At 40.9% G+C, this 19767-nt stretch overlaps 1 protein-coding gene across 1 annotated transcript in view; it reads right to left on the minus strand.

Annotated features, from left to right (window-relative positions):
* Positions 1 to 19767, minus strand: part of COL4A4 (collagen type IV alpha 4 chain) — a 103936-nt gene that overhangs the window by 61653 nt on the left and 22516 nt on the right. The window contains exons 5-18 of the mRNA XM_021682955.1: positions 19309 to 19353; positions 18534 to 18650; positions 14758 to 14826; positions 10670 to 10705; positions 9250 to 9312; positions 8874 to 8909; positions 8614 to 8655; positions 4849 to 4929; positions 3994 to 4047; positions 3578 to 3637; positions 2632 to 2676; positions 2263 to 2316; positions 1424 to 1493; positions 776 to 880 (exon numbers count right to left, since the gene is read on the minus strand). Coding sequence (XP_021538630.1) covers positions 776 to 880; positions 1424 to 1493; positions 2263 to 2316; positions 2632 to 2676; positions 3578 to 3637; positions 3994 to 4047; positions 4849 to 4929; positions 8614 to 8655; positions 8874 to 8909; positions 9250 to 9312; positions 10670 to 10705; positions 14758 to 14826; positions 18534 to 18650; positions 19309 to 19353 — 877 coding nt within the window. The remainder of the gene's footprint in view (positions 1 to 775; positions 881 to 1423; positions 1494 to 2262; positions 2317 to 2631; positions 2677 to 3577; positions 3638 to 3993; positions 4048 to 4848; positions 4930 to 8613; positions 8656 to 8873; positions 8910 to 9249; positions 9313 to 10669; positions 10706 to 14757; positions 14827 to 18533; positions 18651 to 19308; positions 19354 to 19767) is intronic.

The raw sequence follows: 19767 nt of genomic DNA on the forward strand, positions 1-19767 counted from the left end.
AACTTCTATTCCTAATCTTACTTGGGAATATCAGTTAGCACAGCACTTGAAGGAGTTCAAAGTCCTCTATCAATAGGATTCTTTCCCAGGCTCTTCCTCCACTATTACCATGAGTTCTAAGGTGTTTTTGCTTGGTTTGTTTGTTTTTGGAGGGGGTGCAGATTTTGGGCGGGGGGGAGGTGAGGACTTTTGTTTTGGTTTTGGTTTCTTAACTAAGGCTGAATCACATTTCATTTTTAAAATTTTTTAATTAATATTTACATTTTTAAATTCATAATCTGATTTGCGCCTTTCACATAGGAGAGGAACTCAATTTTAACGAACAGATGTCGACAGGGAAAGCCTTCCAAGAGGGTTTTAAGACCTGAAAAAACATTCTACCCTGGCACCCATTTCCAAATCTTATCTGCCTGTGACTGACAATCTTGCGGGATTCTTCTTACCCACACATATTCCTCACCTCCCCGCCACCCACCCTCCCCGAGATGCTGACTGAATATTTCTGAGGTGCAGCCAAGGAGCCTGGCTTTCTTCCAAGGAAGCCACTCATTGGTTTGAGTTCAGTGGCTCTTAAGTCCAGCTGTCCATTAGAAATAGGAGGTGCTTTTATAATAGCAGACACCTAGATCCACGTCCCAGAGAGCCCAACATGCTTGGTCTGGGGGGCGGGACAGTCATGAGTTTTTCTGAAACGCTCCTAGTTGATCTCAGTATCAGCTAGAGTTGAGGATGAGGATGTAGGAAACCTGGCGTGTAAGAGCCAGTGGAGTTCTACCTGCACAGTCCTCCCCTGGTGGACCGGAGGGGCCGGGAGGACCAGGTGGTCCAACAGACCCCGTTTCTCCGTAGCGGCCAGGGTGCCCCGGATCCCCTGGAGGGCCTGCCCAAAACAACAACACATGTCAATGTAATAACTATATACATACATTTTAAAATTCACACACAATTACTTCTCGTAAGACTTGGTTGAGCACAACTAAGAGACTGTTCTTGCGATTTCTCCCGACATTAAAAAAAAAATGCAGGATCTCAAACTAGAACCCCCTTCTTCAGCTGCCCCTGCTCTGCAAACACATGAACTGGGGGAAGCACTGTCTCTCTCAGTGATATGGGTCACTTTTTTCTTGGAGGCAGCATCTCAGTAGGTCTTAATCAAATGGTTTAACAATTAAAAAAACCCCTACTTTTGTAAAGGTGAGATAACAGTTTCTGCATCCTAAAATCACATTTGGAGTCATATGCCCATAGAGATGATTCAGATGCACCTATCTACTGGCACCTGTAAATTATATATTCTTGCTAAAATTAATGTATTTAGCATACCAGGTATGCAATGTACAGAAATACTGGGCCAGACTCTTCTGTCAGGGCACCCAAATCCCATTTCCTAATAATTTATGAAGGAACCAAACTGAACACAAACCTTTGAGTGGAAGAGATGGAGTTACCAAAACCCCTGGTGGTCCTGGGTACCCACGGTCTCCGGGATCCCCCTGAAATCATTCATTCATATGCTTTTCTTAGAAATATTAGTATTTTTCTCATGCTGCCCATAACTATTGGAAGGAACAAGAGTGCATTTATATAAGAAATGAAGATTATAGGCTGACTGGAAACATGAATGGTTCACGGAGTTCTGGGATAACAAAGGCACCCAGCCTCCCACCTACAGAGCAGAAGATGACCAACCGGCAAAACTCTCACAAAAGAAAAAAAAATTAATTCCCAAAAAACGATTTCATGCTCATAAATTAGATACCTCTGAAACCATGGAGTTTCTTTAGATGTCCTATGAGCATTCACATTCAACTTGGCACTCTAGGACAAATAGTCTATTCACCTATAAAACCTGAATCTACATCTTATTTTAACAGCAAATACTGTCCCCCTCAACTGTATCCCCTTACTGCCACCATGGCTTGTCCTGAGCAAATGCTGGATGTGAGGTCACAGAGGTACAAAGGAAAGACAAAAAAAAATGCACTAGAAAAAGTCAGGAGCTCTCCACTGCTCCATCTGATTATAATAATCCTCATGGAATTCTTGAAACTTCTGTTACTATTCACCTTCAAAAGGTTGAACACTTTCTCAAATGCAAAACATAATCATTACAACATGCACTGGAATAATACATATACAATTAACTCTGTCTCTTTTAAAAGTTATGTTTTTGAATGATTCAAGTATTTTTTAAAAGGAATTAGTTAACATAAGGGATACAGAATTTTACCAGGCTGTACTCAAATACACCTGCCTTTTTACCTTTGGGCCAAGAAATCCAAACGATCCAGGCTCTCCAAATAGTCCTGGTTCCCCCTACAAATAACCACAAACATGCCTTTAAAAGAAAAATCTGACTGGGTGACAAATTATCTCATTCTTGTTTAATTTGAATGACACATACTCACTGAGATTCTGTGCAAAATCTTAACACTGCTTTTGGGTTGTATCAGACAGTTTTGGGTGTTAGTTTGTGCATCTACAGCTAGATTCTACAATTTGCAAAATAAATGCGTCTCCTTTTCCAATTAGTGTGTGCATACTTGCATGCCCTAGTACAACTTTTGAATACACTGAATTGCATTTATGAATAAAAATGTACTTATCATCTCTATAATTGTGTGCATTTACCTTTAATCCTGGAAAACCTGGAGACCCATAGGAACCGGGATCACCCTAATAAATTCACAAAAATCAACACAAGCAGAATCAAATCCAAGTGCTTGAAACCAGTTCAATGCATTATTTTTCATCTTATGAAACTGCTTTATGGATATTTCAACTCGTCTGCAAAGGTAGCTGAATAAAAGGAAATACATATAAAATAGAGTCTGTTTCTTTTTAACATTTGCTATTTCAACCGATCTTCAGTTTTACTTTAAAAATTCATGTCCTTGCCAGTGATTTAAAGTAAGAACATATTTTTGTTGTTGTTGTTCTTGTGTTTTAACTTATTTACCCTAATGCTTGCACTGGGCTAAATATTTTTGGAATCATTGCAATATAATTTGTGTAGAAATTAATAGGCACTCTGTGCATTACCAGCAAAAACATTACCATGGAAGCCAATGTCATCCCATTAACTACTGAATCTGGAGCCAAATAAACTCAGGGCCCTTGCCCATGGGGGCTCTGGCCTCTAGAGTGACCCTATCAATGGTGACCCCATTAGTGGCATGTTTGGTGATGTTTTGAGTCCTGATGCTATAGTTTTTGGTAGCTACTGCCCCGAGATCAGTACCCTCTTTTATCAAGTAGGCTTAAATGAACAATTCCAAGCTGCTGTCACAGTGACACTGAGCCCCAGTTGCGGAAGGAAATGCCACGATCCTGTTACTTCCCACCAATTCTATCTTCCGCTTGCCCATTTTATCTAAACGATGTCACTGGAAGGGATGTCTTGCTGGGACATTTAGCTATGACATAATTTTTGTCCAAAATGTATTGTTCCTATTTGAGAAAAATCTCTACTTTTGAGTTGTTAGAAATATAGATCTAGTTCTGTAAAAATGTGAGAGAGGAAGGCCTCCAACTCACTGATGTTAGGGGCAGCCTGAATGGCATGAACGATCCTTACCCGAGGTCCTGAGAACCCAGGGATACCCTTCTCTCCTTTGGCCCCAATTCCAGGTTCTCCCTTAAAAGAGATGACAACATTTGGAGGTGTTCGAGCAACAATATTTCAGCACATGGAATGCAAACACAAAATGAGAGATCAAAATTCTTGCCAGCAGCTTAACGAAAACAGCCACCTTAGAGGAGATGCCCTACGGAATCAGGATAAAATAGTGAAAACTTCGAGTAACATATATTAGCATTAAAGCAATGATAAAGACCATGCAAAAACAATTTTTAATTAAGATATCGTATCATCAAATAAAAAGGGTATTTTATTTATTTATTTATTTATTTTTAATTAATTTATTTTTTTATTCTTATGTTAATCCCCATACATTACATCATTAGTTTAAAAAGGGTATTTTAATAAACTACCTTGGGTCCTGGTGGTCCTGGAGGTCCAGTCATGCCAGGCATTCCTTTTATGCCCTAAAAATCACACTGAATATAATCAGGCTCTTCTTATTTAACATAGTGAATGCCATGTCTTTCAGAAATTCTCTCTTTCAAGAAACATCTTACTAATTTTTAAAATAAAGGATTACTCTTCCGTTGTTGCCAGTTAGCGACTAAGGTCCAGGTGCATTTATAAAGCTGACACAATTCAGGCCAGCTCTGCGTGAGAGCTGTAGCTTCGTGGGGTGCAGGGGGTGTGACCACCACGGAGCCAGGGCAGCAGATCCAAGCTGGGAATGTCGTCCTCGAGAGGAGCGGCTCATTTTGATCAAATTAGTGAAATTTAATCCAGTAACTGAAAATTGACAACAGAATCTGCAGGTGGCATCAGTAACATCCGTACTGCAGGCTGGCAGAGGACGTGATATTCGCCAGGAGTCTATTTCGTGCCCAGTACTATGCACCTGCTACCTTTTCAATCATCAAAACATCAAGCCCATATGTAATAACAACTGGGCTTCCTGTGGTCCTTTCAGCCCATATATCAAATACAGTGTCAATGGGGGACACTGGGGGGACACGTCACGGTTTAGCAGCCCACGCTAGGTCTGTGATTCAGCAACTGAATAAACTTGAGAATACGGGTATAACTTTTCTAAGCCTCATTCTTTACGTCTGTACAATGGGACTACTAGCAGTACCAATGTGCTGAGGTTGCTTTGGGATTAATGCAGCCATGCCTGCAGGTGCCCAGCACTTTGCTGGCACAGGGGCATGTTCGGGAAATGCTGGCTGTTACTACTTTATCCAGGAAACATATGGATTGGCAATTACCTTTTCTCCTTTATACAGACAAGAATCGGGTGGCTGTACCAATAAGGTGGGTCCAGGAGAACCCTGCTGGCCAACTTCACCCTTTCAAAAAAATCAAGATAGTAGGAATTTCATATTAACTTTATTTTGAAATAAGATTTGAAGTGAAGATTTTCACCCACGTATCATGATATAATGCATGCAATCCCGTGTGTCATGGATTTAAAATATAAATAAGGCCAAGACGTCATGTAATTTGAAGTATTTATTGTTTTTTATAAGTAATGATATTTATCATTAAAAATAAGTTTCAAAAACAAAAGTGATTCCTAATCCTACCATCAGGAATCTCTATTAAAACTTTGGTATAGGGCGCCTGGGTGGCTCAGTTGGTTAAGCGTCTGCCTTTGGCTCAGGTCATGATCTCAGGGTCCTGGGATCGAGCCCCGCATTGGGCTCCCTGCTCAGAGGGGAGCCTGCTTCTCCCTCTGCCTGCTGCTCCCCACTGCTTGTGCTCGCTCTCTCTCAAATAAATAAAATCTTTAAACTAAATAAAAAATAAAACTTTGGTATAAATCTTTGTGATGTGTGTGCTTGTGTGGATGTGTCTATAAACATACATGTATGCAAATAATGTACATATGTATATACATGTATATGTAACCAAATGAGATGTTAAATACAATTTAAAATATAATCAGAATGCTATATAACATATGTAAACATAAGTTAAAATACACAGTATGGTTTTTATTTTTATATTTTTTAAAGTTTTAAATTTTAAAATAATTTTATGTTTGTCTTTTATAATACTATTTTTTGCACATTTTCCAATTATACTAGAAATTTTTCAAAAACCTGATTTTTAGTGCCTATCATAAGAATATGCTATCATTTATTAAGCCATTCCACTCTGGTTAGATTTAGGTTATCTCTTTTTTTTAAGATTTATTTATTTATTTTAGAGAGAGAGAGCGAGCAAGTGCTCACACAAGCAGAGGGTGGGGAGAATCTCCAGCAGACTCTCTGCTGAGTGCGGAGTCTGACATGGGGCTCGATCTCACCACCCTGAGATCATGACCTGAGCCAAAATCAAGAGTCAGATGCTTAACCAACTGAGCCACCCAGGCGCCCCAGATTTAGGTTATTTCTAATTTGTTTTCAATAATATGTTTAAACTCTCTGTATAAAATATTTAGCTAAAAGTTGTCATTTATGTCATTAGAAACGTTACTCTCTTGGGAATAAAATGTCGCTAGAATTGGGTTTGTCATAAATAAGCATAAATTCTCACCCTTAACTAGCAGATAACTATTTTTTACTTTTCAGACTGTATCTACTATTCTGCACTGAGACACAGTTAAGAGCAGGTGATAGAGCCGGTCACCTGGGTTTGCAAACCAGGCCCTGACTGACTGCTATTTCGGACAAATTCCTTAAAATCTCTCTTAGCCTTTTTTCCTTGATTCCTCTGAATCTCACTTTCCTTCTCTGTGAAATGGGGGTTATATTGCCACCTACTTCAAAGTATTCTATTTCATTAAATAGATAATGCACATAAAATGCTCAGTACTTACTACGCTGAGTGGAACAAAGAAGATTCTCAAATATATGATTATTAAGCCATTAATGTTTTTGGTAAGTGGGATTTGGGGAAGAAGAATACTATTTCCAGCGTAAATGAAGTAAGACAGCCTGCACTTCAATGCCTACCTACCCCCTGGAAACTACAGAAGAACCGGGTTAGGGACGCTGGCTTCTTTTTGTCGCTGTACCCCAGGACCTAACACAGTGTTGTTGTAACGGCTGTTCTGAAGACGTCTGTTACGTGAACGAATGATTGAACAAACGCTTAAACGATGCGTACACAAGTGAGTAACGTGCGCTGGTAAACACAACCGTTCTTATTCTTGCCGCTGTAATGAGCCTGACCGAAACCCATAACGGCTGACAAGCAAGGGAGCCTCTTCAAAATGTTGGTCATGCCACTATTTTTCACATTGAAAAACTACCAGACATTCATTTAATCAGAAGTGCAAGGAACATAAATCATGAAGAACAAAACGTAGACGACCCATAATCGCATCACCTAGGACAAACCAGCAGCAACCGCTTGGGGTAGCGTTTCGTGGGCAAACATGTTCTTGCCCATCTGAGAGTCCTGCATCAAAATTTCAAAATGGTGTCTTCCTTTAGCAGATAATCCAAAAGAATTAAAATAAGCCTATTTTGTATCATCTGAATGGCCGCCTCATAGCCAAACATTTCCACATGATTCTATGGCCTGAATTTGCGACAGCATCTGATTGCACTGGCGCTGAGGTCCCAAAACCAGCATAGCCTGCCTCGCTTCACAAGGCGGAGAGTCTCAAGCCAGGCTGCATGAGCCTCTGGGGCTGCGACAAGCACGTTCTCAGGGGTCCACGACTTCCCAAGTCTGAAAAACCTTGTTGTAGTGTGTTTCCTTTCAGTCATTTCTTTAAGTCAGTGGTTTTTAAGGAGAGTGGGCAAGCAACTGGACATACTACTCCCCCCAGGGACATCTGGCAAGGTCGTGACACATTTTAGGTTGTCACCCCTGGGGAGGAAGGGCTGTTTCAGGCATCTAGTGGGTAGAAGCCAGGGATGCAGCTAACTATCCTACCCTACAATGCACAGGACAGCCTCCACAACAAGGAAATAGCAGTGTCGACGTTGTAAAATCCTGCTCTAAGTGTCTATTTTTTTTTTAAGATTTTATTTATTCATTTGACAGAGGGAGACACAGCGAGAGAGGGAACACAAGCAGGAGGAGTGGGAGAGGGAGAAGCAGGCTTCCCGCCGAGCAGGGAGCCCGATGCGGGGCTTGATCCGAGGACCCTGGGATCATGACCTGAGCCGAAGGCAGACGCTTAACGACTGAGCCACCCAGGCGCCCCTCTAAGTGTCTATTTTAATGTCTCGTGTTGTTTTTACAAAATTGAGCTTCTACTTTTGTAACCTGTGCTTTCTGATCAACATTATACCATAGGCACATCTGCACATCGTGACGTCTTCCAATATATTTCGGGCAATCGAGTCATTTTGTTCAACGGCTGTACCATAACTTACCCAACCACACTGGGACTCCACGCAAGTGGGATCAGGTCTGTCTTACTAACTCCCCACGTCCAGCACCAGTCCTGGCTTGGCACAGAGTAGACGTTCAATATCTCCTTGCCCACAGTTGTGGCATGAGCCACTTGCCAATCAGTAGCCATTCAGATTGTTTGCAGATGAGCTGCCATCTTAAAATACCTCTCTAAACGCTTATCTTTGCTAAGTTTCCTGCCTCAGCAGAAAGGACTGTGGGTGTGAGGGAGGGAGGGAAGGGACGGTGAGGATGGGTGTGAGGTGGGAGGGAGTGGGAGACTATCGCTAAATGCTTTTGTTTGCAGGTATTTATACTTTTATTTATGGGCGGAGTTTAGGATTCTGAGGAAATTTGTGAAATCAAGCCACACAAACCAGTAATTAAACAAACTGTCCCTGCGATATACTAAATTATCAGAAATGTTCAATCTCTTTTTGCTAGGGTAAAATGCGTCATATACATTAACTTGAATTTAGCGTTAAATTTTGTCAGAACACTCATTTTACGGTCAAGGGTAATGGCGCCATAATAATTCAGCAAAAAAATTCTCGGCCATAAAATTGGGCAGCGACTGGATAATGAACACAATTTAAGTGATAATCAAAACAGCCTCTGCCACCTGGGCAGCACATGCATTTTAGCACCTGCTCCTCCGGGTGAAAGGGGATTCTTACCGGGTCTCCCATTTGCCCCTTGACTCCCACGCCAGGATTACCCTGGGAAAGAAAAGGAAAAAAAAAATGTAATTGCTTTTGAATATCAAAAAGGTAATTACAAACAAGTAAGACTTCTGGTTAAGCAATTAATTGAAGTTTACGAAGTATTTGGGGAAGTCTACTAAGGGAAAGACATAATTCAGACAGAGCTCAGCGGTCACTTAGCTCATTGGACACGGACAGTCTCTATCTGTTGCATGTTACTCATGACCACCCACCTTCAAGCCCGGTCTCCCAGGATGGCCTGGAGCACCCTAAATCAAGGGCGAAAATGCACAAATCAATTTATCAGTCACAGAAATGACAATGTGTCGGCGTTGGTTGCCCCAAGTTCCTCTTTAGGAAACCCTGAATTTTAAGACATGCCTGCTGGACTGCCCCTCACAGCTGGGCTCCTTGTTGCCCTGGGGACCCATGCTTCACGATAAACTCACCCTGGCGATGGGGGGTGTACGTGGATTCATCAGTGATAACCTCTCAAATGACCCACCTGCGCCCCACCCACGGCTGCAATTTGCCTTTTTTGCTTGTTTGTTTAATTTAAACATCCAGGCCAGGGTTTTAGACGGACAGAACGAGCAGTGCTCTACTTACGGCTAACCCGGGCTCTCCCGGATGTCCCATTGTGCCCGCGGGTCCTCTTGCCCCCCTCAATCCCTAAACATGAGAACAGTCAGTGCATTGGTTACCAAAACTCAAACTCATCGTTCACAGCAAAACCTACGTGTAATCCCAAGTGGATAAAAACCTCCAAAGAAATCACGGTCACAGACACACCTGCCCTGTAGCAGGAGCACCTTCACCGCAGTTGACACGGCCATTAAAAGGTCCATGATAGCAGCACTCCGGCAGGTGTGACCAATTCCTATGTTTAGGATTGAATTAAGACCGAGAAATCAATCTACTTGTTTGCAAATAAATCTTGTAATAGCAAAAGTAGAGCACAAAGAAAACTTGTTACCAGCTATTCCTAAATTGCATAAATGTTACAACTTTGACATACATCGGGATGTTTTTTAAAATATTCATATTAATAATTGATTTTAAAAGATGAATGTATTTATACTCTTCGTTATGTTTTTAAAATATGTCCCATCAGATTAATGTGAATAGAAATGCTCCCAATTCAAGATTAAGGTGGTGACTCAGCCACCACTTTCTGTAACACGTAGGTTGTAGCATAATTCCACACAAATTCACAAGGAGGGGTTATAGCTGTGCGTTCCTAGAAGTGTGGAGAGAGGCTCTCTGTTCTCCCACCAAACCTGCCCACATCAAATAATTTGCGAGTGTGCAAGAAATTACTCTCTCTAGGAGGATGAATTGGTATTTATTTTAACAGTGACACGAAAGTATCTCATCGATTACATCGATTACCCTCGCTTCAGGGATAGCGAGGAAAGTAATGTGGGAGAGTAATCCTGTCTACAGCCAGAAGTTACCAAGCAAAAATTATATATATTAATCAATTTGGAGGCAAACTACTTTCAATTTTAATCTTGTGAACACTGATTCATTCATTGCAAACACTAATATAATCACTGAATTACAAATTTCAGGGAGATAAAGATGAAGCAAAAAATTAAATGCAACACACACTTACTGATTCAGCAGGCAGAATAGTACAGAGAAAATCATTTCTACTTGACATGTATTATTTAGGTAGACTTGAGGGAAACTTAGCTTCCCAAATATTAAGAGACTGTATGTCCCCAAGTAATGCCAAGTGATCATTAAAAGACAGAAGAGGAAGGTAAGTAGAAGCTTGCTGAGACTCCAGGACAGTTCCACGGGCCTGGGACCTGTGTGGCCACATAGGGGCTCATGCCTGATTTAACGCTTTTCTGGCACTACCTTGAAATTCTTAATAATTTTTGAGCAAGAGATCTACCCTTTGATTTTGCACCGGTGTGCTCTGTAAATGATGCAGCTGGTCCTGCTAGGATGCAAACAGTGTGGACCACAGGCTGACCGAGGAGCAAAGAGAAGCATAGGGCCTGCTTGGGAGACTTACCGGCAAGCCAGGAGGTCCTGGGTCCCCTCTGTCACCCTGCAATAGGAACGATGCACTGTTTTAGAAGAGTGACACCACTTTCCTAAAACACACATGACGTAAAAGGAGGAGTCCACACAGGAATTATTTGGACTGTCCGTGCAGGCTGTTTGATTGTCCGGCGTTGACACCCGTGGAGGGCTCTGTGGAGAGGACTTTCTGTGTCCATTCCTAACCCCAGAATCCTGCTTCTACTTGGCTGAAACCAAAGATTGCTCGAGTCGTGATGACATGGAGTCACGGTGAGACTTTCATCTTTCCATTTACAATCTAAATTCTCAATCCAGTGGTCTCATTTGATCACAGTTTAACTGTCTCTGGTCTAACTGCCAGAACTTGCCTCCCCTAATAGACACTTTGCTGCTTTTTATCCCCCTAGAGTAGATGTAAAGGGAATTCTTGTGGAAATTCTCTTGCACCTGCCTCTGTGCGCATCTACAGTGCTTTAAAGAACCAAAGGGTGTTTCAGAGGGACAGGTCTGTGATTCAACAGTCTTACACAATTCATATATGTTAAAAAAAAAAAAAAAAGAAGATAGTAGGAAGGAAAAAATGAAGGGAGGAAATCGGAGGGGGAGATGAACCATGAGAGACCATGGACTCTGAGAAACAAACTGAGGGTTCTAGAGGGGAGGGGAGTGGGGGGATGCGTTAGCCCAGTGATGGGTATTAAGGAGGGCACGTTCTGCATGGAGCACTGGGTGTTCTACGCAAACAGTGAATCATGGAACACTACATCAAAAACTAATGATGTAATGTATGGTGATTAACATAACAAAAAATAAAAATAAAAGTAGCTGGAAAAAAAAGAATCAAAGGGTGTATATTCTCTTGAATATAGCTTCTTTTTTAATATAAAATATATGATAAAGTCTACATAAGATAAGAGTTAGCATTTTAGCCCTTTTGAAGTGTACAATTCTGTGGTGTGAAGTATACTCACACTGTTGTGCAACCATCACAATCTTCCATCTCCAGAACATTTTCCTCTTCCCTGGTGGAAACTGGAGCCATTAAATACATTTCCCCTCCCCCTGGCTCCAAGCAAGCACCATTCTACTCTTGGTCTCTGTGAATGTGACTACTCTAGGAACCTCATATAAGTGGAATCATACATTATCTGTCCTTTTGTGACTGGCTTATGTCACTTAGCATGATGACCTCCAGGCTTCATCCACATTATAGCAGGTGTCACGATTCCCATCCTTTTGAAGGCTGAATAATACTGGGTTGTATGTATAGATCCCATTCTGTTTATCCATTCATCCAACAATGGGCACTTGGGTTGCTTCCACCTCTTGGCTATTGTGAATAATGCTACTAGGAACATGGGTGTACAAATATCTGTTTGAGACCCTGCTTTCATTTCTTTTGGGTATATACCTGGAAATGGAATTGCTGGATCATAAGGTAATTCTACATTTAATTTTTTGAGGCGCCATCATACCATTTTCCAGAGCAGCAGTACCAATGCCATTCCCACCTGCAATGCAGAAGAGCTCAGATTTCTCCCTATAATTGTCAACACTTTGGATTTTCTGGGTTTTTTTAAATAACCATCCAAATGTCTGTGAAGTAGATATGAGCTCTTAAAAGTACTGGTTCTCTAAGGTTATTGATCTGCAGACCTTTTTTTTTGTTTTTTAGAGAGGGAGAGAGCAGGGATAGGGGCAGAGGGAGCAGGAGAGAGGATCTTAAGTGGGGCTCAATCTCACAACTCTGAGATCATGACTGGAGCCGAAATCAAGAGTCAGACACTTAACCAACTGAGCCTCCCAGGTGCCCCTCTGCAGACCATTTTTATTTAGGATCTTCTGTTTCTCTTTAAGATGAGGAATTCTCTAGATTCACTTCTCCTTCTATCTCACTTATTCTTTCTTGCACTATTGCAAAAAAAATACGCATCATGACTAAAATTGTTCAGAATAGCTAAAATTAACAACTCAGGAAACAACAGATGTTGATGAGGAGGTGGAAAAAGGGGAACCTTCTTGCACTGTTGATGGGAATGCAACTGGTGCAGCCACTCTGGAAAACAGTATGGAGGTTCCTCAAAAAGTTAAAAAGAGAGCTACTGTATGACCCAGCAATTGCACTAGTAGACATTTATCCAAAGGATACAAACATAGTGATTTGAAGGGGCACATGCACCCCAATGTTCATAGCAGCAATGTTCACAATAGCCAAAATATGGAACAAGCCCAGATGTCCATCGACAGATGAATGGATAAAGAAGATGTGGTATATACACACAATGGAATATTACTCAGCCATCAGAAAGAATGAAATCTTGCCATCTGCAACGACATGGATGGAACTAGAGGGTATTATGCTAAGCGAAATGAGAAAGACAAATACCATATGATTTCACTCATATGTGGAATTTAATAAATAAAACAGATGAACATAGGGGAGGAAAGAAAAATAAAATAAGATGAAATCAAAGAGGGAGGCCAACCATAAGAGACTCTTACTATGGGAACAAACTGAGGGTTGCCGAAGGGGAGGTAGGTGGGGGGAAGGGATAATTGGGTGATGGGCATTAAGGAGGGAACTTGATGTAATGAGCACTGGGTATTATATGCAACTAATGAATCACTAAATTCTATCCCTGAAACTAATAAAATACTTTATTTCAACTATACTGAATTTAAATTTTAAAAACTCATCATGACTATTATTGTACAGTGCATTATAGTTGACGTGTTTTCATATAAATTATTACAATGGATCATCAGCACTGAGAGGAAGGCAGGGTAGATATTACTTTATTTTCCTTCACAAATAAGGAAAATGAGGCTCAGAGAGGTTGAGGGGGTTGCCCAAAGTCACAGTGATTGGTAAGGGTCAGTTTACTCCTTCTAATACACCATACTGGTTCCTAGAATGACCCTGCTTTTGATGCTAAGCTTAACATATCATTTAAGCCATAAACAAAAGCATAGTTCCTGCTGCTTAACAAGTGTGAATAGGCTCAGAGGTTACAAATGAATACTGTGAGCTCACGAAAGGAATCACCACTCAGGTGAAACTTAGGGTCTAACAGCAGAAATTCAAGTTTTATCTAACTGTTGTAGAATATTCTTCCTTAAGAGAAATGACCATGTTTTACAAATGTACCATATTTTTCCTCTTGATTTATATCTACTGATCTTCTGCTTATTCAGGGTACTCATATTAGAGATATAGGTGGTCATTCAAGAGTTTATTTCTGAATGTTTGTCTATCATTGTATACAAAAACACGAAAGCATTTAATGTACCCAGGATAGTGCTAGAAGGTTTCCATAATTTTCAAGTTCAAAAGTGGTGACTTCTCTTATCCTGGATGGTAAGTATTATCATTACAACATTCTATCTACAAATAAATCAGTGCTTCTCAGCTGGGGTGATTTTTCTTCCCAGGGCACATTTGGTAATATCTGGAGATATTATTTAGGGGGGGGGGATATATTGGCATCTAGTAGGTAAAGGCAGGGATACTGTTCAACATCCTACAATGCACAGGGTCAGCACCCACAACAAATAATTATCTGGCCCCAGATGCCAATAGTACCAAGACTGAGAAACCCTGAAATAACTGTATCTGTCACACTTTGCAAGAACAGTTAGGAGATACTGGAATTTACAGCCAGAGCAATTAAAGCCAAGTGCCTTCACACAAGAAGTATGGTGCCATCAAGAGAGGCAGGGTAATGATAAAAACAGTGTGCTCCAGGGCGCCTGGGTGGCTCAGTTGGTTAAGCAACTGCCTTCGGCTCAGGTCATGATCCTGGAGTCCCTGGATCGAGTCCCTGGATCGAGTCCCGCATCGGGCTCCCTGCTCGGCAGGGAGCCTGCTTCTCCCTCTGACCCTCCCCCTTCTCATGTGCTCTCTGTCTCTCTCATTCTCTCTGTCTCAAATAAATAAATAAAATCTTAAAACAAACAAACAAAAAAAAACAGTGTGCTCCATGACACTTCAAAAGAGATATGTCCATGTGTTTCCTGGCTGGGTTTACCTAGATGGAAAAATAATTTTTTTCAACCCACCATGATCATAAATCTTACCTGAATACCTTTAATGGCACCTAAAATGAACACTGAATTTCCTTTTTCTCCACTTTCCCCAGGAAGGCCCTGAAAATAAAATATTCACTTAAGAGGGGGGAAAAAAGCATATTACTATTTCAGCATTTTCTTTTTTGTATGAAATATTACCAGTAAAATACCATTATAGTCATGTTTTACTAGTGGAGATTTCTTTTTTCTCTTCATTATTGCTATCATCCTAAGGTTCTCATACATATTTATTCAATATTCAGTTAAGATCTATTAATGAATCTCCAAAGACAGAGTATCTATTAATATACACATATGTTATATATATATATGTAAGTGTTACATTATATAATAATATACATAGCCATTTACTAATTATTCAACAGGAAAATTACATTTTTCCTCAAACACAATAATTCATATGTATTATTCTTACAAGTAAATAATTTTGCAATTGTCAGTTAGTAATTTATGCCCTAGACATCGTTTTTAAAAAATTGATTTTATTCATTTCAGTTGTTGTGTTCAAAATAGAGCCTCTGTATTCTTGTAAGATTAACTTTTAAAAACATATCTTCTTTTTGGAAGGTTTTTGTAAGCAGCTGCAAGCTTACTGAGAGTATTTTTAAAAAGTGAATGAAATAACTCAATATATTCTTTTTTCCCCCAAAGATTGCCTACTGGATATCTTAACATATCTTAACTTGGTTATCACATAAGAATTCTACCATCTTCATGTATCAAGCTCCTGCGCAGGACATGCAGATTTCAAAGTTAATCCCTCCTGGAAAAGTCTTGACTGTGCTTCCAATGGGAGACACTTAAGGCTTTTATGGTAAGTTACTGCAACTGTTGCCCTTGAGAAATCAGATGGGCCTACACAGGCAGTCCTTGCTTCACACAGTTCCAATAATGCATGAGTTTTAGTTCCACAGTTAAGTTAAATAGCACCAGTCCTCTAACAAAATGGTTCAAATTTCAGTTACCACCTTCTATTAACTGAGTAACTACACCACCAGCTCATCGGCATAGATAAGTAACAGATGGGAATCATGATCCCTGGTCCCATCCCTCTTTTCAGTCTGTTAATGATTGATCATTGCACATCTGTGAGTCAGTAGGCGCAAACGCGTGCGCGCATGCACGCACACACACAAGCAAAGTGTGTAGTTGTGTTCCCTCCTTATCTCCCAGTGATAAACCCAAATGATATTTCATGAAAATAGACCCCACCGCAAGAGGCAATTGGCCATCAAAGATGAAAATAAGTGAGGGGGGTGCCTGGGTGGCTCAGATGGTTAAGCGTCTGCCTTCGGCTCAGGTCATGATCCCAGGGTCCTGGGATCGAGCCCCGCATCGGGCTCCCCGCTCCACTCCCCCTGCCTGTGCTCCTCTCTCACTGTGTCTCTCTCTGTCAAATAAATAAATAAAATCTCTAAAAAAAAAAAAAAAAAGAAAAGAAGTGAGGGAATGAAAAATGATAAAGCTGGCAGTGAAATTCAGACAGAATGTAAGTGGAGTCTGAGAAGAAATAACTGAGCAATCGTGGAATGTTGAAACTCCTGAGCCAGAGGGACTCCATGAAGACAAAGTTCTCAACACAAAAAAGGGAAATGGCTGGGACAAAAAGGTTAAAGATTGCCAGAGGACATGGCGCAGGCTCAAGACCCTCATCGCAAAGGGACTCTGAGATACAGTTCACAGCACTAAAAGCTGATCCAAACTCAGAAATAAGTATGACAGTTCACCAGAGCACAGAAAGACGTACTCACTTCATTATTGTAAGTTACATGGCCAGAAGGCACTGTTCAAAACACTCTTGGTAAGTGTTTTCAAAGACCTGAGACACTTCGATTCTCACTGTGTATGTTTTAAATGACAGTGTACTAAATCAATATTAGTTTTTTTTAAATTTTCCCTATGTATTTATAACTCACATGAAGAGAGTTTTTAATATTTTAACAAAACGTATTAGAGGTCATGGAACAATACTACTTTTTCCCACTGGATGTTAAGGTTGCTTGTGTGGGGCCAGCTTGCATGGTCGTTCTTCATGCCTCACACTAGTGGGCAAAGTGAGGACCGACTGTAAATGAAATGGGCTAAGGGGAAGAAAGCTGCTTTGCGAAGACACCATTACGGCAAACTTCAGTATCATGGTCACCACGGCACGCTGTGGGAAAGCTAAAATCGAGAACTCCTCCTCTTCTTTTTTTTTTTTTTTTTTTTTTTAAAGATTTTATTTAACTATTTGACAGAGAGAGACACAGCGAGAGAGGGAACACAAGCAGGGGGAGTGGGAGAGGGAGAAGCAGGCTTCCCGCCGAGCAGGGAGCCCGATGCGGGGCTCGATCCCAGGACCCTGGGATCCTGACCTGAGCCGAAGGCAGACGCTTAACGGCTGAGCCACCCAGGCGCCCCGAGAACTCCTCCTCTTCTGAACATTCATAGACACTCAGCAGAATGGGGTTTGACCCAATTTGAAGATCTTAAGAAACGTGCATTCACCAGACTGCACTTGAGCCTTCAAATGGCTGAGTTTGAAAACAAAGGGTGGTTGAGAAGCTTAACTACAGAAGATGGTTGTTGTTCTTCCTTGGTATTAAAGAAAGATGTAAATTTGGAAATTGTTATTGAGTTCTGTGTTCAGGTCAGTCACACTAGAATTGAGAGCAAATGGAAAACCCATGAGGAGAAAGCAGGATGATTACAGTGGTGATGATAAGAAAACCTTTTAGAAGGAATCTTGGGAAATAGTATTTACAGGGAAGTGGAAAGGCTCCCGAAGTCTCAGAAAACCAGTTTTAAAAGGCCAAATCATCTCCAATCTTTATGTGAGAAAAAGAAAAAGAGAGAGAAAGGGAATATCAGGGGTACAGGAAAGAATAGTTCTTGCTAAATTCATATTTAAATAAAAGTCCACATTTCTGAATAAAAAAATACCTAAAAGCAGTAACGTTTTCTGAAGTGCTGGATATTGTCAACTGTTTCTAAACATCCATTCAAACGCCTTCCCTTTTTCTTATTGCATAATGGGGATGAGAAAGCTAAAACTACATCTCCCAGACCCCTTTGCAGCTGAAATGGGACTTAGGGTCCACAGAGGAGATGTGCTTATGAGATTTGGAAGGCAGAAGTAAGGAAGACATCCTCTTCCTGTATTGTCATTACTGCCAAGCAGGTAAGGTTAGAAACTTGAGTGTTTGTTTGCCGGTGTCTGGACATGGGGGTGGGAGGCAGTGGTCATGTGCAGGAAAGCCTCCTGGCTGCTGGATCTCAGCTAAGTGCAAGCCCTTGGAATCACAGTCCAGCAGTGGTCCCTGAATTCCACTCCCCCAACCTTTCCAATATGTGTCAAATTCCCTCTATGAAATGCCTTCCTCTTTGAAATACCTAGTGGGTTTAGGAGTCTGCTGTGAACCCTGAGTGATAAACAATGGAAGTTTTGCTTACTGACCTCCCTGCTCCTTCCCTTACTATCCATTGTCCGCACGACAGCCTAGAGCATCTTAATGGAACATCAATCAGATCATACTGCTTCCTTCCTTGTAACCCCCCACCCCATGCCTTCCCATGGCATGTAGAGAAACTCCTCCCACAGTGTGCAAGGCCCAAGAGCTCTGGGTCTTGCACACCTCTCTGTCTTCACCCTCCAGCCACCCCCATTTGTTCACCATGCTCCCAGCACACTTGTATGAACACTGTTTCTTGAACACATCAAGCTCGTGCCCCTTGTAGAGCCCTTCACTTAAGATTCCCCTTAGGATAAGCTGTGGGGGTCTTACTGGGGGGCCTCCTGGGCCAGGAACTCCTCTCTCTCCTGGAAACCCTGGATCACCTCGTGAACCATTATAGCCGTGCATGCCAGGCTTGCCTCTGGATCCAGGAGGCCCTGGGTGCCCCTGTAAGAAACAAGCTGATGAGTGAGGTGTTTTTGCAAGAATACTGTAACACAAAGTTTCTGCAATATGGGTACCCAAATTATGGCAACTTTGACTCACGTGTTATTGAATTTGTGAAACTTCCTTCCCAGCCACAAGTACTATGTAGCACATTAAAAATACAGATAAATTTTAATATAACCCAACTGAAATTAATTTAGTTTGGAATATTCTGAGAGATTTGGGAGAGCACCTTTTTAAAAATCCTTAGAATGACTCTAATGGATTATAAAGCCCTTGAAACACCTTTCTCTCCTTTCATTTGGTTTTCATATTAGAAATGAGAGATTAAGCCCCCTTCCTCTGTTAAAACTAACCAGCAAATAAAAACTTTCACTATGAGTATACATTTATTTCTAGAACATGGCAAGTACATGTAGCTTAGATTTTGGAATGTTTTTCTCTAATCTGTTTGAAAACCTTGCTTTTCAAGTAGTGTTTTGGTCTCAAAGTTATTACACAACATTAAAATGCAAGCATCCTTCCATGTACTACCAGGAGAAAATAAAGAAGAGTTTGCCAAATAAATATACATAGTGAGAGATAAAATGTGATTTTAAGGGCTTTGATGAGTGCTTTTCCTTTAAAAAAAAAATGGAAAAAATTTAAGGATACTTACAGGTATGCCATCCAAACCTGGAAATCCAGGAACACCAGTTGGACCCTAACATCCCGGAAAACAAAGATACAAAAGTTACTAAAGTATTAGATTAACAGACTGATTTACTTGAAAACATAAATAATTAATAACTCATTTTTTAAAAAACTCTTAGAAGTTGTCATTTATTTTTTACATTAATTAACTTTTTTTTAAAAGATTTATTTATTTATTTTAGAGAAAGGAGGTGGGCAGAGGGAGAGACAGAATCCCAAGCCGACTCCTCCCTGAGCGCAGAGCACAACACAGGGCTCGATCTCAGAACCCTGAGATCGTGACCTGAGCTGAAACCAAGAGTCGGACGCTTAACTGACTGAGCCCCCCGGGCGCCCCTTTTTACATTAATTAACTTAAATGCCAATATTTGAAAAAACCTTTTGTACTTTTCTTTTTGTACTTAGGAAGCCAACTTGGCAGCAT

The sequence above is a fragment of the Neomonachus schauinslandi genome, chromosome 3 (assembly GCF_002201575.2).
Source record: "Neomonachus schauinslandi chromosome 3, ASM220157v2, whole genome shotgun sequence".
Taxonomy (NCBI): Eukaryota; Metazoa; Chordata; class Mammalia; order Carnivora; family Phocidae; genus Neomonachus; species Neomonachus schauinslandi.